Source organism: Denticeps clupeoides, chromosome 8, assembly GCF_900700375.1.
Source record: "Denticeps clupeoides chromosome 8, fDenClu1.1, whole genome shotgun sequence".
Lineage (NCBI taxonomy): Eukaryota > Metazoa > Chordata > Actinopteri > Clupeiformes > Denticipitidae > Denticeps > Denticeps clupeoides.
The window spans coordinates 19,547,722-19,562,398 of NC_041714.1; the positions used below are offsets into that span (position 1 = coordinate 19,547,722).

General features: G+C 47.0%; 1 protein-coding gene and 1 long non-coding RNA gene across 9 annotated transcripts in view; one reads left to right on the forward strand and one right to left on the reverse strand.

Annotated features, from left to right (window-relative positions):
- Positions 1-14,677, reverse strand: part of ltbp1 (latent transforming growth factor beta binding protein 1) — an 88,604-nt gene that overhangs the window by 38,150 nt on the left and 35,777 nt on the right. For all 8 annotated transcript variants that reach the window (XM_028988640.1, XM_028988637.1, XM_028988642.1 and 5 more), the window contains exons 6-9: positions 7,438-7,629; positions 6,457-6,728; positions 4,646-4,748; positions 2,223-2,297 (exon numbers count right to left, since the gene is read on the reverse strand). In XM_028988640.1, coding sequence (XP_028844473.1) covers positions 2,223-2,297; positions 4,646-4,748; positions 6,457-6,728; positions 7,438-7,629 — 642 coding nt within the window. The remainder of the gene's footprint in view (positions 1-2,222; positions 2,298-4,645; positions 4,749-6,456; positions 6,729-7,437; positions 7,630-14,677) is intronic.
- On the forward strand, positions 2,021-4,278 carry LOC114795413 (uncharacterized). The gene is made up of 3 exons (XR_003750504.1): positions 2,021-2,090; positions 2,160-2,312; positions 4,144-4,278. It is a non-coding gene; the product is annotated as an uncharacterized LOC114795413 (long non-coding RNA).

Sequence of the window (14,677 nt, forward strand, 5' to 3'; positions counted from 1 at the left end):
TGCAGAGGACACATTTCGTTGTGCTGTTCTGTATCACAATGACAATCACTTCGCTTTCTTTCTAGAAGAAATCCAGGAACATCGGTTGCAAAAGTATGTATGCAAATTGAAAAAGAATGTAAAATAAAATCCCTCCCGTTTTCCATCATTCATCCATAAACCCGTTTAATATTTAAAAGCTGCGCCACAGGTTCAATTGTACTATAAAAGACAGTAGCATCATAAAACATCCCACATCGCTGCATATGAATTTTTAATCCCGCTGTTGTAAGGGTACATGCAGCAGAAAATGAGAAAATAAGGGTTCGTTCAAGAAGGAAGCCTCAAGTATTTGCCGCTGGTATAAACGAGTTTACCAAAGCATACCTTCAAAAAACACAGGATATCGGCAAATGGTAATTACCATATTAGTGCACGTAAGAAAGCAAAAAAGGTTTGGGCAGAACGAGTTGTGTCTGACAGCTCATGATATTCTCGAGCTCCTCTCCAGCACTGCGGTTTCCAAACGGCAGAAGTGGTCATTCCGCCAGGCTCTCAGCGCGGCGCTACCGCGTGCCAGGAGAGCCGAGAGCTCGCAGGGGGAATCTCATCAAAGCCTCGCGCCCCCAAACCCCCCCCGAACAAGACAAGAAACATGGATCACACGCCTCCCTTTCATTTCTATTCAGGTGCTGCTTAATTGGATGCTACATACGACGGTAAACACACACACACACACACACACACACACACACACACACACACACACACCTGGCTCTGGGGAAACAAGGATGGAAATGGATCCTACACCAGCCTAGTAAGGACAGGATGCTGCATAAGTCTGGGCCCCTGCTTTTGTCTAGCTCCAGGAGCCAGCGCCACAGTCCCCTGGTCCGGGTGCAGGGTGCCACTTGTTTTTGTGGTGCGGGGTATGCCGTTTAGGAGGCCATCAGCGCACACCTTCTCTACAAGAAATGAACATTTGCTACAGAGATCAGGGCTGCGCGTGGAGGGGGGCAACAGAGATGAAGAAAGTACAAGAGTGGCTGTGAGTTCGAGGTGAAATACTTACTACTTTACGCACATTAGGTGCTTTCAGGGAAAGGGGTCGTAGAAATACAATTATAGGACCCCAACATGCAGCGGAGCTCCGCTGAGAACTAATTTTATGGTTAATATTAGGGCCACTGTCACTGGGGACACATGTGACATTTCCTGGGTGAATGGAGAGGGTTGCAAATTATTTATGCGGACAACCACACTGGTTGATCCGATGTGGCGGTAGCAGACGAAAGGAGGATCGTCAAATAAATACTTTTTTGTAACTAATAAATTGCACATTTTGCATATTTAAAACAATCAGTGATGTGTGTGCTGAACTGTTTAAAATTTTCAAACTTTTCAAATGAGGAGGAAGAAATTTTAATGAAATCAAATCCATTTGATGAAATTTCTTGCTCGAGTCCAGCAAGATGAATATCTACTGGGTTTTGTGGGATTAGAGCGCGGTCCCACTGTGGGTAATGGGTCAGTCCTGCGCAGTGAGGCTGAGTGGACGGGGCAGGCCGGGCTTGATGTGCTGCTGCTCCTGCGGGAGCGCCGCAGTCTGCCAACTCTGATGTATTGGATCACTGGCTATCATATCCAAATTCACCACAGATTAGGGGAATCGATCAAATAATGGCACCTTCCCCATCTCCAGTACTGCCAGTCGGGACCATCTGGGGTCTGGCTAAAGCAGGATTAATCGCTGACAAGCGAGTAGCGAAGAGAAGAGGGGAGGGGAGGAAGAACAAAAGGGAGAAACTTTGTCCCTTGATGGATATCAGGCAACTCGGGGAGGGGGGAAGACAAGAAGCAGCAGCTGGCGCCCGGCGGAAGAGGTGGAAACGAACAGTCTGGTCAGCATGGGGCCTCCAGCAGGGGGCGTCGTGCGGCGGCGGGCGGAAAGGGAACGGGCAGAGCTCGCCAGGGGAGTTCAATCAGAGAGGAAACGTCAGGAGAAGGAGGAGGGGGGGAACGATCCACCTCTCCACCCTGCACCGCGGCGGCGCGCTGGCTATTTTATGAGCCTGGAAACAAGTCACTTCGATAGGGTCTATTACTCGCCGGTAAAAGAGGAAAATCCACATGTAATATCTCTCCTCGTATCTTCCTGCCTTTTCATTTCCTTTTCTCAGAAACAGAAAGCCGTCACCTCGGATGTGTTCAAGGACCTCAATGATCTGAGTGGGTTGTCTTACCTTGGCAGGAGTTGTCAACTTTCTTGTAGCCCTGGGGACATTCGGTTTGGTCCCGTGTGCCCATCAGAGGAATGGCTGGAAAAAAAAAAGGTAAATTTTCCCTGGTTTCCCTTGCACGTCAAAAAGCCCACGGAATAAACCGTTGTACGAACATCCCAGGTTCATGAAAGCAGAGACCTACAGATGACCTACAGATATGGACCAGTGGCGTGTCCCGTGTCCCTGGAGAGTGTGCGACAGCACGATGGATCCTGGTGACAGAAAACTGTTCACGCCAGACACGTCCTCATCTCTCGTGTCATTTGTCTCACAAGAGATTGATTTGCGGGTCCTTGATAGTGCGAGTTTTGCACAGTTTATTTTATTTACACTTCACAGTGCAAGCCGTTGGGGGGCAATTTGTCCCCCAAACAGACGTCACATACACGCGGAATTTCAACAGCTTTCGTTGTAAAACTGGACCGGACGTCTGTTAACGAGGATTCTGGTGGCTTTACGATGAGGGAGGGAGAGAGGAGCGAGAAGGCAGTATGGGGGAAGGTTACAGCATCAGCATCAGTCCACAGGGCTTGTGGGTAAGGAGGGGGCTGGTATCGAAAGCCCTTTTGGGCTCCTGTAGCAGGGTGGCACCCAAATACCTGAAAGCTGATTGCTGGCTTGCTCAAGCAAAGTTAACAAGGCCATGTTTGTCTCGGGCGTAAGCCAATTTATTTACCAACCGCGACTGTCCCCGGAACACAATGGAAGCATTTTCACAGCCTAATGAATGTGGGCCCTTATGGCGCAGACATTCCAGAGATCCGATACTGGGGCACTGACCCTCGCCTTCACCGATATGGACCAATAACTTACATTTTTTTCTGTGAATGTTAATTAAACATCTGGTTCCCTTGGGTTTCAATGGATTCCAGCCAATCTGGTAACTCTAAAGTCGGCAGTTTAAATGCGACTACGTTGTAAGAAACATTTTTCAATACTAGAGCCAAAGGTAAAGGTTTCAGGATTAATGCTGATTTGTGTCATTTCGACTGCACAGTTTCCCAGCGTCTAACACACAGCATGTGACCCCTGGAAATTTTAAGCTTTGTATCCCAGTGACTTCCCATAGAGCAGAATCAGCAGAAATTGACCAGAAATCAACGCAGAATCAATAATTTGTTAAATGGAACCCCAGACCGTGACCCAGAAGCATGAGGATAAGTGCGTCCCATTAAACACCTCACTTTCACTGAGAACACAGGCCCCTATGATGTCACATCCTGCCTGGGCCGCGGCACCAAGTTTCTCTGACTCTATAAAAAAATACTTGTTGCCCTCGCTTATCACCAGCGGGTGTCAACCAGTATAAATAGAACAGGAAGAGAGCGGTGGACGTGTGGGAGAGCCGGCTGGCACGGATACACTCGGGTCGTGTTTTTTCTTTAAACACACACACTCACACACACACACACGGGCCAAGAGTTTCCACGTTTCTTTCATAACGGACAAACACCAGCACCGGCGCCGTGTAATGTTCCTCATGTGTCGTAGCCAGGCCATTTGATCTCTTTTAAGGCAAAGAGCAACACATGTAAGTGCAAAAAGACAAGGTGCCATGGCAACGGGCCAGCTCCTGAAGAGAGGGGTTTAGCGCTACCTCAGGAGGTCACGGGGGTCATTTAACCGCATTATTAGGATTTCAGTCTTATAACCTGACTACAGCACAGCCAAACCACAGCTGCTGTGAACTACAGCGCAACTGTTGTAGATGGAATTTTTTTTTTTATTTTAATCAGAATTTAATTAGCTCAGATGTTCACACCCACCTGGGAACACTATAAATATGGCATGCGCTTTATATTATTATTATTTTTTTGGGATCCAAAAGACCCAAAAACAACAGTCCAGACAAGACCGATAAAAACATGATTTTTTTTTCCAGGGAGCCCCAAAACAGACCCCAAAACGTCTGTCTGGGTATACATGCACCACACTTCTTCACCATATATGGCCAAGAAATAGTGGAAGCTCATAGCAACGTCCTGGGAAAAATGCGGGGAAGTCGTCACCAGAGGACCGTGATTCAGCTGGCCACCGCCGCCACGGAGGAGAACGTCTTGGCAGGGCCGACCCATTTTCTGGAATGGGAGCTCGGGGGCCGCGCCGCGTGAGTCAGCACTTCGTTTTAATCAGATACTCAACCCCCAACGACTTTCCCTTCCCCGCCCCGAGCTTTCCTTTTACGACACGCGGTCTTAATGAAATGCGTCTTACTGCAAGAACTCCAAAAATGTGCGCCCCCCCCCCCCCCCCCAGGACTGGCGCATTCCAGGCTTTTGCCCAGAAACCCCGTTTGTTTCACGGCTGTGGTGGGTGAGAAGCCTCTAACGCCGTGGCCATCGCCAGCATGCAGGTGAGGGGTCAGCAGTGACAGAAGGGCTTACATGGCTTCGCCGGGCACTTCTGGCACTTGTGGAATCCCCAGGACGTGCCCACGGTGCCGCAGCAGTCCTCCTGTTTGGACAGGCCAGGGAACGCCTTGCCGCACTGAAACAGAGAGAAGCGGAGGTCCGTGACTCAGCCGGAGCGGCTTGAGAGGAGCGATTAGAACTCGAACATCGCGTAACATCAGGAGCCCATCAGACGAACACGCCTCTTCATCGCAACCTTCTCCCCTATCATCACGCCGTAAATTTCACATGCATCCTGATGTAGAGCCAGACCCCTAGAAGAGCATATTGTTCTGAAGTGTGTGCACTGAGGGAGGGTGACTCTCTATTTGGTCGACAAATAAAAACACCTACATTAATTAAATTGACACTTGGGGAGTCCCTTCATTTTTTGGGGGGGAGGGATCTATCTGACAGACGTAAGAGCTGCGGCTGGAGGAGATTCAACTTCATTTCGGCTCCAAACAAAGCTTGAAAGAACCACCGGGCAGCTGCCTCGGCGCCGCTGCGCACTCTCCAAGTGATCACTGTGTAGTAATGCAATGACGACAGAATCATCTTTGTACCAGCGAGACGTCCGTGCTGAGGGACGCGACGTAGAAATGCATACGGGATATCGTGTAGTCTGATCTTCTATTGTATGTTCTAATTCTAATATAATAAAATTAGGCAATAATACAACAGGCCTCACATCAGCAAGTGAGAAACAGATATTTTGTCTCCCCGCCAGAATATGGACCAGTGCCGTGTCCCGTGTCCCTGGAGAATGCTTATCAAGTCCACCGGTGTGCGACAGAAAACTGTTCACGCCAGACACGTCCTCATCTCTCGCTTCATTTGTCTCACAAGAGATTGATTTGCGGGTCCTTGATAGTGCGAGTTTTGCACAGTTTATTTTATTTACACTTCACAGGCCGTGATTTCTTGCGCTGACCGTCCAGACCTTCTCACAGGAGAGGAGGCTCAAGGACAGAGGCAATTTGTCCCCCAAACAGACGTCACATGTACGCGGACACCGCGTACAGCGTGTCAAATGGACACCATTAACATCTTTCATTGTAAAACTGGACCAGACGTCTGTTAACGAGGATTCTGGTGGCTTTACGATGAGGGAGGGAGAGAGGAGCGAGAAGGCAGTATGGGGGAAGGTTACAGCATCAGCATCAGTCTTCAGGGCTTGTGGGTAATGAGGGGGTTGGTATCGAAAGCCCTTTTGGGCTCCTCATGGCGCGGGTTAAATGCAGAGAACACATTTCACTGTGTGCACTGAGTGCTGTGCTGCGGTGTGTCACACGTGACAACCAATCACTTTCACCATAACAGCACATTGCTCAGCATATGATGGTAGTTCATAGCGCGTAGCATGTACCGTATACGGTTTCGATTAAATTAGGATTGTCAGTGCCACGATTACTGAGGCATCCTATCAGTTTTTGTACATCAGTGTGATGAGAGTTTAGGCCTCGTTTACACCAGCCGTTTCTCTGGTGTTGGTGGCGTCAGGTGACCGTGGACCAGCGTTCGCTCGGCTGCATGTTCAAATGGTGTCAAAAAGGCGCTGCATGCAACATTTTATTGCCGTCAACTACCAATTGACATTCTGATGAGCGTCTAACAAACACCAGTGAAGCGCAGCAAAAACTTTCATGTTGAATTTTTTATACCGCCGCCAGAAAATCACCAAGCAACTTCTTTATGAAATTGCTATTATGTTCTGTACCGCATCAAGGCAGAACCACCTACGTCCACTTATAACGAGATTTATTTACGAAATGAACACCCCTGACACACACACTCATACTCACCGGTGTCCCAGTGGTCTCCTGGAAGCAGCGCCCCAGTTGGCTCTTGGAGGTGACAGGCTGCTGGTAGTAGATGTATGTCTGCTGGTTGGGGTAGATGACGCTCTGGCCCGTTTTCTGGCTGCTCTCAGAAGTGTGGTGAGTTGTGTAGTGCCCGGAATGGGAGCCCTGGACCTTCTGACCGCTGCTGTCCAGCTGGGAGACCTGGTGAATCTGGACAGACGCTTCTGGAGGATGTTTCACGTGGATGTTCACAAAGTTGGGGGAGAACTGTACTGCAGTAGGACAAGTGGTGTGGAGGAAGAAGGAGAGCCAAAAGAGCATTACAAAACTTCATCCATTAATAAGACCATACCTCACCCACCCAGTGTGTGCGCCTTCACATGATGGGAGATGATGGGAGATGATGGGGAATCCATGCAACATACAGTACAGGTCAAAAGTTTGGACACACCTTCTCATTCAATGTGTTTTCTTTATTTTCATGACCATTTACGTTGGTAGATTCTCACTGAAGGCATCAAAACTATGAATAAACACATGTGAAACAGGTGAACAAATGGTTATGAAATGCTAAAAAATACATTGAATGAGAAGGTGTGTCCAAACTTTTGGCCTGTACTGTACACAAGGTTGGAGCCAAGACTTGAACTCACGACTTGGAAAAGTGAGGCCATGATGCTAACCAGCGCTACACTGTGCAGCCCGCACACTATTTCAATTCAAAAACTTTAAAAAAACAAGCATTTGGGACTCAAAGACAGGAACAAAAGTTTCAGTTGTTTCTAAAAAAAAAAAAAAACGCATTTAACTGGGTCTTATTGCAACATTTTTAAATGGTTCAGTGGTTGTAAGTAAAAACTTCATTCTGAAGTGAGTCACATTTCCAATCGTGGTGGTCGAGTTGAGGAATTCTTCTAAACCTCCAAATCACTACACGGAAGTTGGACTGTCAATCAAGCATTCGAACCACTGTGGACTTACCCTGGTTTTGTCCGTTGCTGAAGGTCAGCGGAAGCGTGTGTGTGGAATGGACCTGGCTGACTGACGTCTGTTGCCGATGGTTACCGTTCTGAACAGCCATCTGACAGAACTTTCCAGTGAAATTGGGGGGACACTGGCATTTGTCCCTGGCACTGCACTTCCCACCATTAATGCATGGTAGATGGCAAACCACTGAGAAAACACACACACACGCACATCCCAATTTCACAACACATATATTTTCATTTCATACTTATAGTACTCAATCCATCCACCAACCATGTTAATCAGATGGTCACTGGACATGCTATATATATGTGTGTGTGTGTGTGTGTGTGTATATATATATATATATATATATATATATATATGTGTGTGTGTGTGTGTGTGTGTGTGTGTGTGTGTGTGTGTGTGTGTACATATGGGGTGGTAGTAGCCTAGTGGTTAACACACTCGCCTATGAACCAGAAGACCCAGGTTCAAATCCCACTTACTACCATTGTGTCCCTGAGCAAGACACTTAACCCTAAGTTGCTCCAGGGGGGGGACTGTCCCTGTAACTACTGATTGTAAGTCGCTCTGGATTAGGGCGTCTGATAAATGTTGTAAATGTAAATATACATATATACACACACACAGGTCACTGGACATGCTATATATATATATGTATATATATACATATGTGTGTGTGTGTGTGTGTGTGTGTATACATATACATATACATATACACACACATATATATATTTCAATTTCACTGGACATGCTATATATATATATATGTATGTGTGTATGTATGTGTGTGTGTGTGTGTGTGTGTATTTATATATATCTCCCCCAAGATTTCTGGAAAAAAACATTCCATTTCAATTGTCTTTTTCTGATCATATGATTAACAGCAAAGCTTTTGCACATTGGGTTAATCATCATGTCAGCCAGATAAAACCTGACAAATTTTATACATTATACTGATGTACACTTGCAATATTTACATTTACATTTGCAGCATTTATCAGACGCCCTTATCCAGAGCGACTTACAATCAGTAGTTACAGGGACAGTCTCCCTGGAGCAATTTAGGGTTAAGTGTCTTGCTCAGGGACACAATGGTAGTAAGTGGGATTCGAACCCGGGTCTTCTGGTTCATAGGCGAGTGTGTTACCCACTAGGCTACTACCACCAATATGAGTACTAAACGTTGCCTGAAGACGCCTCAAAAACATTGTTTGGCTTTCAACCGTAAAAAACTTTCGATTACTTGGCCTCAGCTTTTCCACACATTTACATAAGCTCTGCAGAGCAGAAAGACACCGACTAGCGCACGCGTCTCGGCGAAGTTTAGATTGAAGCTGACGTGGGTAAGAACCAGCGTAGACAAAACAAGCGCTGTTTACAGAGGCCGTCTGGCATTTCCAAAGACCTCTGGTGTGCTCTTCATCTGAGCTCTGCTTTCACGAGGAACTTTGATCTGCCTTGGAGCGCGTGATCTTAACCAAGAGCGGAGAAAGGAAAAAAGGCAGAGAAACAGGCAGAGCAGATCAGCATTAAGCACTGAATATCGGCCAGGACGCATTTCAAACCGCAGCTCATCAGACAGATGATGTCGTCTTGCATTCAATACTGGCAGAAAACACCGAATACGATTTCAAAATTATTCAGTGCTAAAAGACACCAGCTTTATTAGTTTGAGTGAATTTTAGCCACTGAATGTTGATGAACAATCACCAGCACATCTTTTCCTATATTACTTTCTATATTTCTATTTCTATATTAATTATAACCAAGACGTGGTATTGATGAATAATAATAAGTCCATTAAATGTCCCCAACCCAGCTGTTCTATATGCTCTTTATGAATACATTTTCAATCTCCACTGGCTGCAGTGGGCTGGTGCCCCACCCTGGACCAGTCCTTGAGCTGCATCCAATGTCCCATCAGGATGGGCTCTGGAACCAGCTACGTAAATCTAGATTTAGCATTTCTTAATGTTGACTTACTTCCATTTCGCTGTCCAAACTCACATGGCAGACAGGGTCAGATCTGGGCAACAACTCAGGCCTCGGTTTATTGTAAATAGCAGAAAGACTGTCCCATTTGGGGCTTTTCGGGGCTTTGAGCACTTTGGCTTTTACGTGAATGAAGTTGAAGGATTCTTGTTATTACATTATAGGTCACACACAAGGAAATATCGTTCAATGTAAAAAAATTTCAGTCATGGAGAGATATTTTATTTGGAAAGTCAACCTAACGCAAAAATACAGTCAGACTCGATTTTTCTGTCCATCAGACCGCTCCTTACTGTCACCAATATTTCTGCCCTCTTTCCTGCTTCCATTCTTCTTTCTCTCCAGAATTGTCAGCTACCCAAGGCTTATTCATCCACAAAGGAATTTCCTTCTGCGTCCCAAACCCCGTTCGCCCCACACACGTTCCTCACCACTCCGTTCACCTCCGAAACGACTGCAGCGTGTGTTTACATTTCAAACAGGAAATATAGTAATAATATGTCAGATAGCAGGGAGGTGAGCGCCTGTGGCTGCGCTCAAGACAATCATTTGGAGCGATTCTTTGGGAATGAAGGACGTCCCGCGAGAGCCTCAGCCGGAGCGCAGGGAACTCAGTTGCCCCCGTGTGTGTGAAAGATGTGTCAATGGCGTGTGGGGAGAGGCGCATGAATCAACCTGTCACTCTGAGAACAGCCAGCGGACCCAAGGGGGACAGCCTTCTTGGCCAGGATTCTTTGGGCTTTGGTGTACTGTGTGTGTGTGTCTGTGTGTGTACACGTCCATTTATTAAAATTATAGGACTTGCCCTTGGGGGAAGGAAGACTTTTCTTTTGGACGATATACTGTATATGTTCCAGAACTGTGTGTGTGTGTGTGTGTGTGTGTGTGTGTGTGTGTGTGTGTGTGTGTGTGTGTGTGCCATGTCAAAGACAAAGTGTGAGGACGGAAGAGGCAAACCAAAACCAAGAAGGGTAGGCAGATTAGATTAGCACAAGCCATGGTGTAGATGAGACATTGCGCGCGCGTGTGTGTGTGTGTGTGTGTATTGGTGTCCAAGCTGATGCAATCCAGGTGTGCAGGGGTATAGCTGGTGATCATTAGCCTGGAGGGTGAAGGTGTGCACAACCACTTGGAAAAACACAAACTGGTCTTCCATAAATCATATTAATATGGCTCAAACGTGCATGCAAGGCCACATGCCGGAGTTTTTCCTGTGGAAGCCAAAAAAGTACAAAAATTCTCCACTGGGATCTGTCCTTCATTTGCATAAAAGCAACCACATCCGTTCCCAAATTTGGTGAAAGGGAACAGGTGGGACATGCGGTAGGATGTAGATCCCATTTTTGATCTATAAACAGAAAGTGAAAGTAGAAAGAAGGGAAACCCTACCCCACTGAGAATAAAACCGCCCAGTCTTACGCTTTGTGGGACATTTAGCTCACATATGGCTGCCTGATCTGTGATGCCCGCCCAGTCGTCTACACGTGCATGTTCAACTGATGGAACTGTGTGTACTGATACACGGTAGACTGCTAAACATCATGTCAGTCTTACATAGGTATTGAATGGGTGTTTCAATAAAAGCTTTGTTGCTAATGGGAGTAAAGTATGAATATGAACAACTCCTGTGTCCATGTGTGCATATGCATAGTAGGAGAACGGTGGCGGTGACAGCGGCTCTTGACAGGTGACGATTCTTGGCTTATAAGGTTGTGGTGATTGGTGGCGGGGGGTTAATGCAAGGTGGCACAGAATTCATTTTTTAACGAAGCAGGCACAAACCAAACCTGCAGTATTAGTACAGCACTATGTGTGTGTGTGTGTGTGTGCCATTAGGGGTTTTTGTGTTTACCAAGGGCTGGTAGTGGTGACTCATAATGACAACTGTAAAAGATCTGCGTTTCCACTACCTTCTCATTATGGTGACAAGGACTGTCCTCAGAGACTACAAATCCCACGCTGCCCCACTGCAGCTGACTGTCGGTGTTTGAAGTCCAGTGCCAAAGCAGAGCTCAGCGTAAGGCCTGCGGTGTGTCATTAAGATGCAGCTGCAGCAGCTCAGGGTGGGAGCAGAGGGCCACTCATCTCTGGATACAGACGGCCAGAGACTCACCAGGCACTTCACTCATTCATGAGTGCATATTAGGCCCATTCATTTATTAAAAAAAAGAGCCACACCACAGCATTACATAATATGACAATTTTCTTTTTTTAATTAAATATCCCTACATCAATATAATAATATTTCAAGTAATTCTGTTCTTCTATCCATTCTACACATCCACATCTATCCACACAATAACAGGTTGGTAGTAACCTAGTGGTTAAAACACTTGCCTATTACCCAGAAGACCACAAAGTCCCAGGTTCAATCCCCACTTACTACCATTGTGTACCTGAGAAAGACACTTAACCCTGAGTGTCTCCAGGGGGACTGTCCCTGTCACTTCTGATTGTAAGTCGCTCTGGATAAGGGCGTCTGGCAAATGCTTCAAATGTAAATAATAAAAGCTGCGAATGAAAGCAGCGTCACAATGACTCTGATCCACAAATTTCCATGCTTTGCCGGATAGGCAGGCCCATTTGTAAGAGTGGGGCTTGCAGCACAGGTGCAGGGTGCAGATGAGCAGACAGTGAGGTATCTAAGGTGGCCCGGCCGGCTCCACACCTGCCAGGGAGGCAGCACCGGGTTTTATGCGCCCCAGATGTTTTCCTTACGTGCTGAGAATTAAGCGGCTTTAATCGGATGACTGCTGCACGGGACGCTCATACGGATACTTCAGTACAGAAACACACACAAAAGACAGACAGACTGGATCCTTTCCTTGATCACGGGGAAACAAATGGAACCTAAACGTGACATCATCTACACCACCCCAAAAAACGCCCATCCATTCTGCCTGCAGGCTAATGGGACAGGGGGAAAAAGACGAAGAAAAGAGAAGAAAATGGTTCAGAGGGGATAAAAATGGCCATGGGTTGATGAAGCTCGACAAAGACGGCTCCAGAGGGGCTCCAGACTCCCGAGATCTGGTGCTCCATATAAGGGCCGCGGTGCACCGCGCTCATAAAATCCCCAGAGCACTCCACAACCTGGCGCGCGGTCCTGCGCTGGCCGCCATCTTTATTTAACCGTTCTTTTCCCCATATGAAATCAGCTGCATGGATTTGCCTTTGTGTGTTGTTACCTAGCGAAGGGAGCCCGATAAATCTGGCACGTGGGTGTCAGTCAAATCGGCCATATGCTTCGCATTACTGCTCGCTCTGACCAGCCTACTACCTGTGCGGTTGCTCGGGCCAAGAAAAGTCCCATTAGCGCAGACTTCTCATTAATCACGTAGCACAAAGAAGACAGAAAAAAAGCTTTTTTTTTTTTTTTTAAAAAAAGCCCTGAAACCCTGCCCAAATCTACAAAAAATCAGAGAACTTCTTACCAAAAAATGACATCAATATTAGAGGTTCTCCATGTTTTTCAGCCCAGGTACCCCTTAGACTGAAGAAATATTTTAAGGACCCCCCCCCCTTGACAATAAAGCCTAATTAGTATTGTCTATTCTAACAACATTACAGCACCTTTTCAACCTGTGCTGAATAAGACCTGAAGGGTTAAGTTTATTTAAGTTTCACTCTGGCTGGTTCCATTGCCTCATTTTCTAGCTGCTGAAGGATATGATGCCAATTAATGTGAAAAGTTTTTCCCACATTTTCCCAGCGAATGTCTTGCTTGCATGTCTTGATGTGATGGTGGCGAACTTAAGAACTCAAGAAATGCTTAGATGAAGAATCTAGAGGTGGATCAGGCACAGTCTTCAACCTCAAGCAAAATGGACCATCAGCGCACCACCAACACAGTTCTCAAACCCAAACCTGAATACATTTTCCCCCATAGCGGGGCTGCTCTAATAACTCCACTAATGAAAGAGGGCGATTGTCTTACGAGACGTAAATGTCGTAATTAGAGGTGGACGAGGCGGTGAGCCTCTGCAGCCCTGCTACAGACAGGATAAGACCCACAGAGGGTCCATTCATCGTCGGGCCCCAGACGCTGGGTCAGGCACCGGGAGGCAAGTGGCTGTCTGGGGTCCTGCGACAGGGGCCGGCGCGGGAGCCCGCAACCGCCGGCGCTCCCGCCACCGGCGCTGACTCGGCAGGACCGCAACCCCATACGGAATCTGTTTAGAGAGCTGAAGCAGAAGCATGCAAATCGAGTGGATGCTAAAACCATTTCTGTATAAAAAAAGTTGTTTTTTTGTTTTTTTTTTATAAGCGGTATTTCGAGGGAATTTCCACTCCCCTTAATCACCTTTGCTTTTTTTAATGGCTGCCAGGATTTCTCCCGGCCACACTTTTAGTGGAAATGGCAGCGGGCCGCAGTAATTACAACTTCACAATATCAGCCAGGACCTTCTCTCCTACATGGAAAGTACTCTGCTTGCGGCGAGGGGGGGGTGGGCGCAAAAGGAGAAACAGAAGCTCCCCACCAAATTCCAATCGCTCACAGGTTACAAATAACACGGGCCCCGGCGATCGCATGGACCGGGCCGACACCCTGCAGCGAGCGCGACCAAAAAAAAAAAAAAAAAGACGAATAAAATGCACCTCATTGCTGAAGTATGACAAACAACAGCGAGATTTATTTGGACTGGAGTTTCTGGAGACGGAGCGGAGGCTGTGCATAAATAAAAAAGGTTTCCTTGCTCCCCCGTCGCTCCTCTGGCCATCCCAAGGAAGAAGAGGAGGAGGAGGAGGAGGAGGAGGCGGGAGCAGGAGACAGACTGCATGCCTGGACAGGTACATTAGTCTCAGGGTGTTTTAAAGGGACGCGGCGACCTCTGCGTCCACATACGTCAGGTGTATTTATTTATTTGTTTATTTGTTTGTGTGTGTGTGTGTGTGTGTGTGTGTATATATATATATATAATTTTTTTTTTTTTTTTTCTTCTCTCTCTCCCATGCAACATCACAGGAGAGGCGGGGCACCATGGAAACCCCGGACCGGATTACTGGAAAGACTGGGTGATGCCCTGTCAGTCTGTCATGCTCTGCGCCGCAAGGTCTCATGATCGCCATCAAAAGACGCCCGTTTCTGAGCTGAGGCACATTTGGGCTTAACTTCCCGAGTCCAACAGATGGAGCAGGGCTCTCCTTATAAGGACTGAGGCAGGTTAAGACACACCGTGTCCCATCCTGCAGACGGAGAGCTCCGGCTCGACTTCTCCGCCCTTTAGCACGGCAA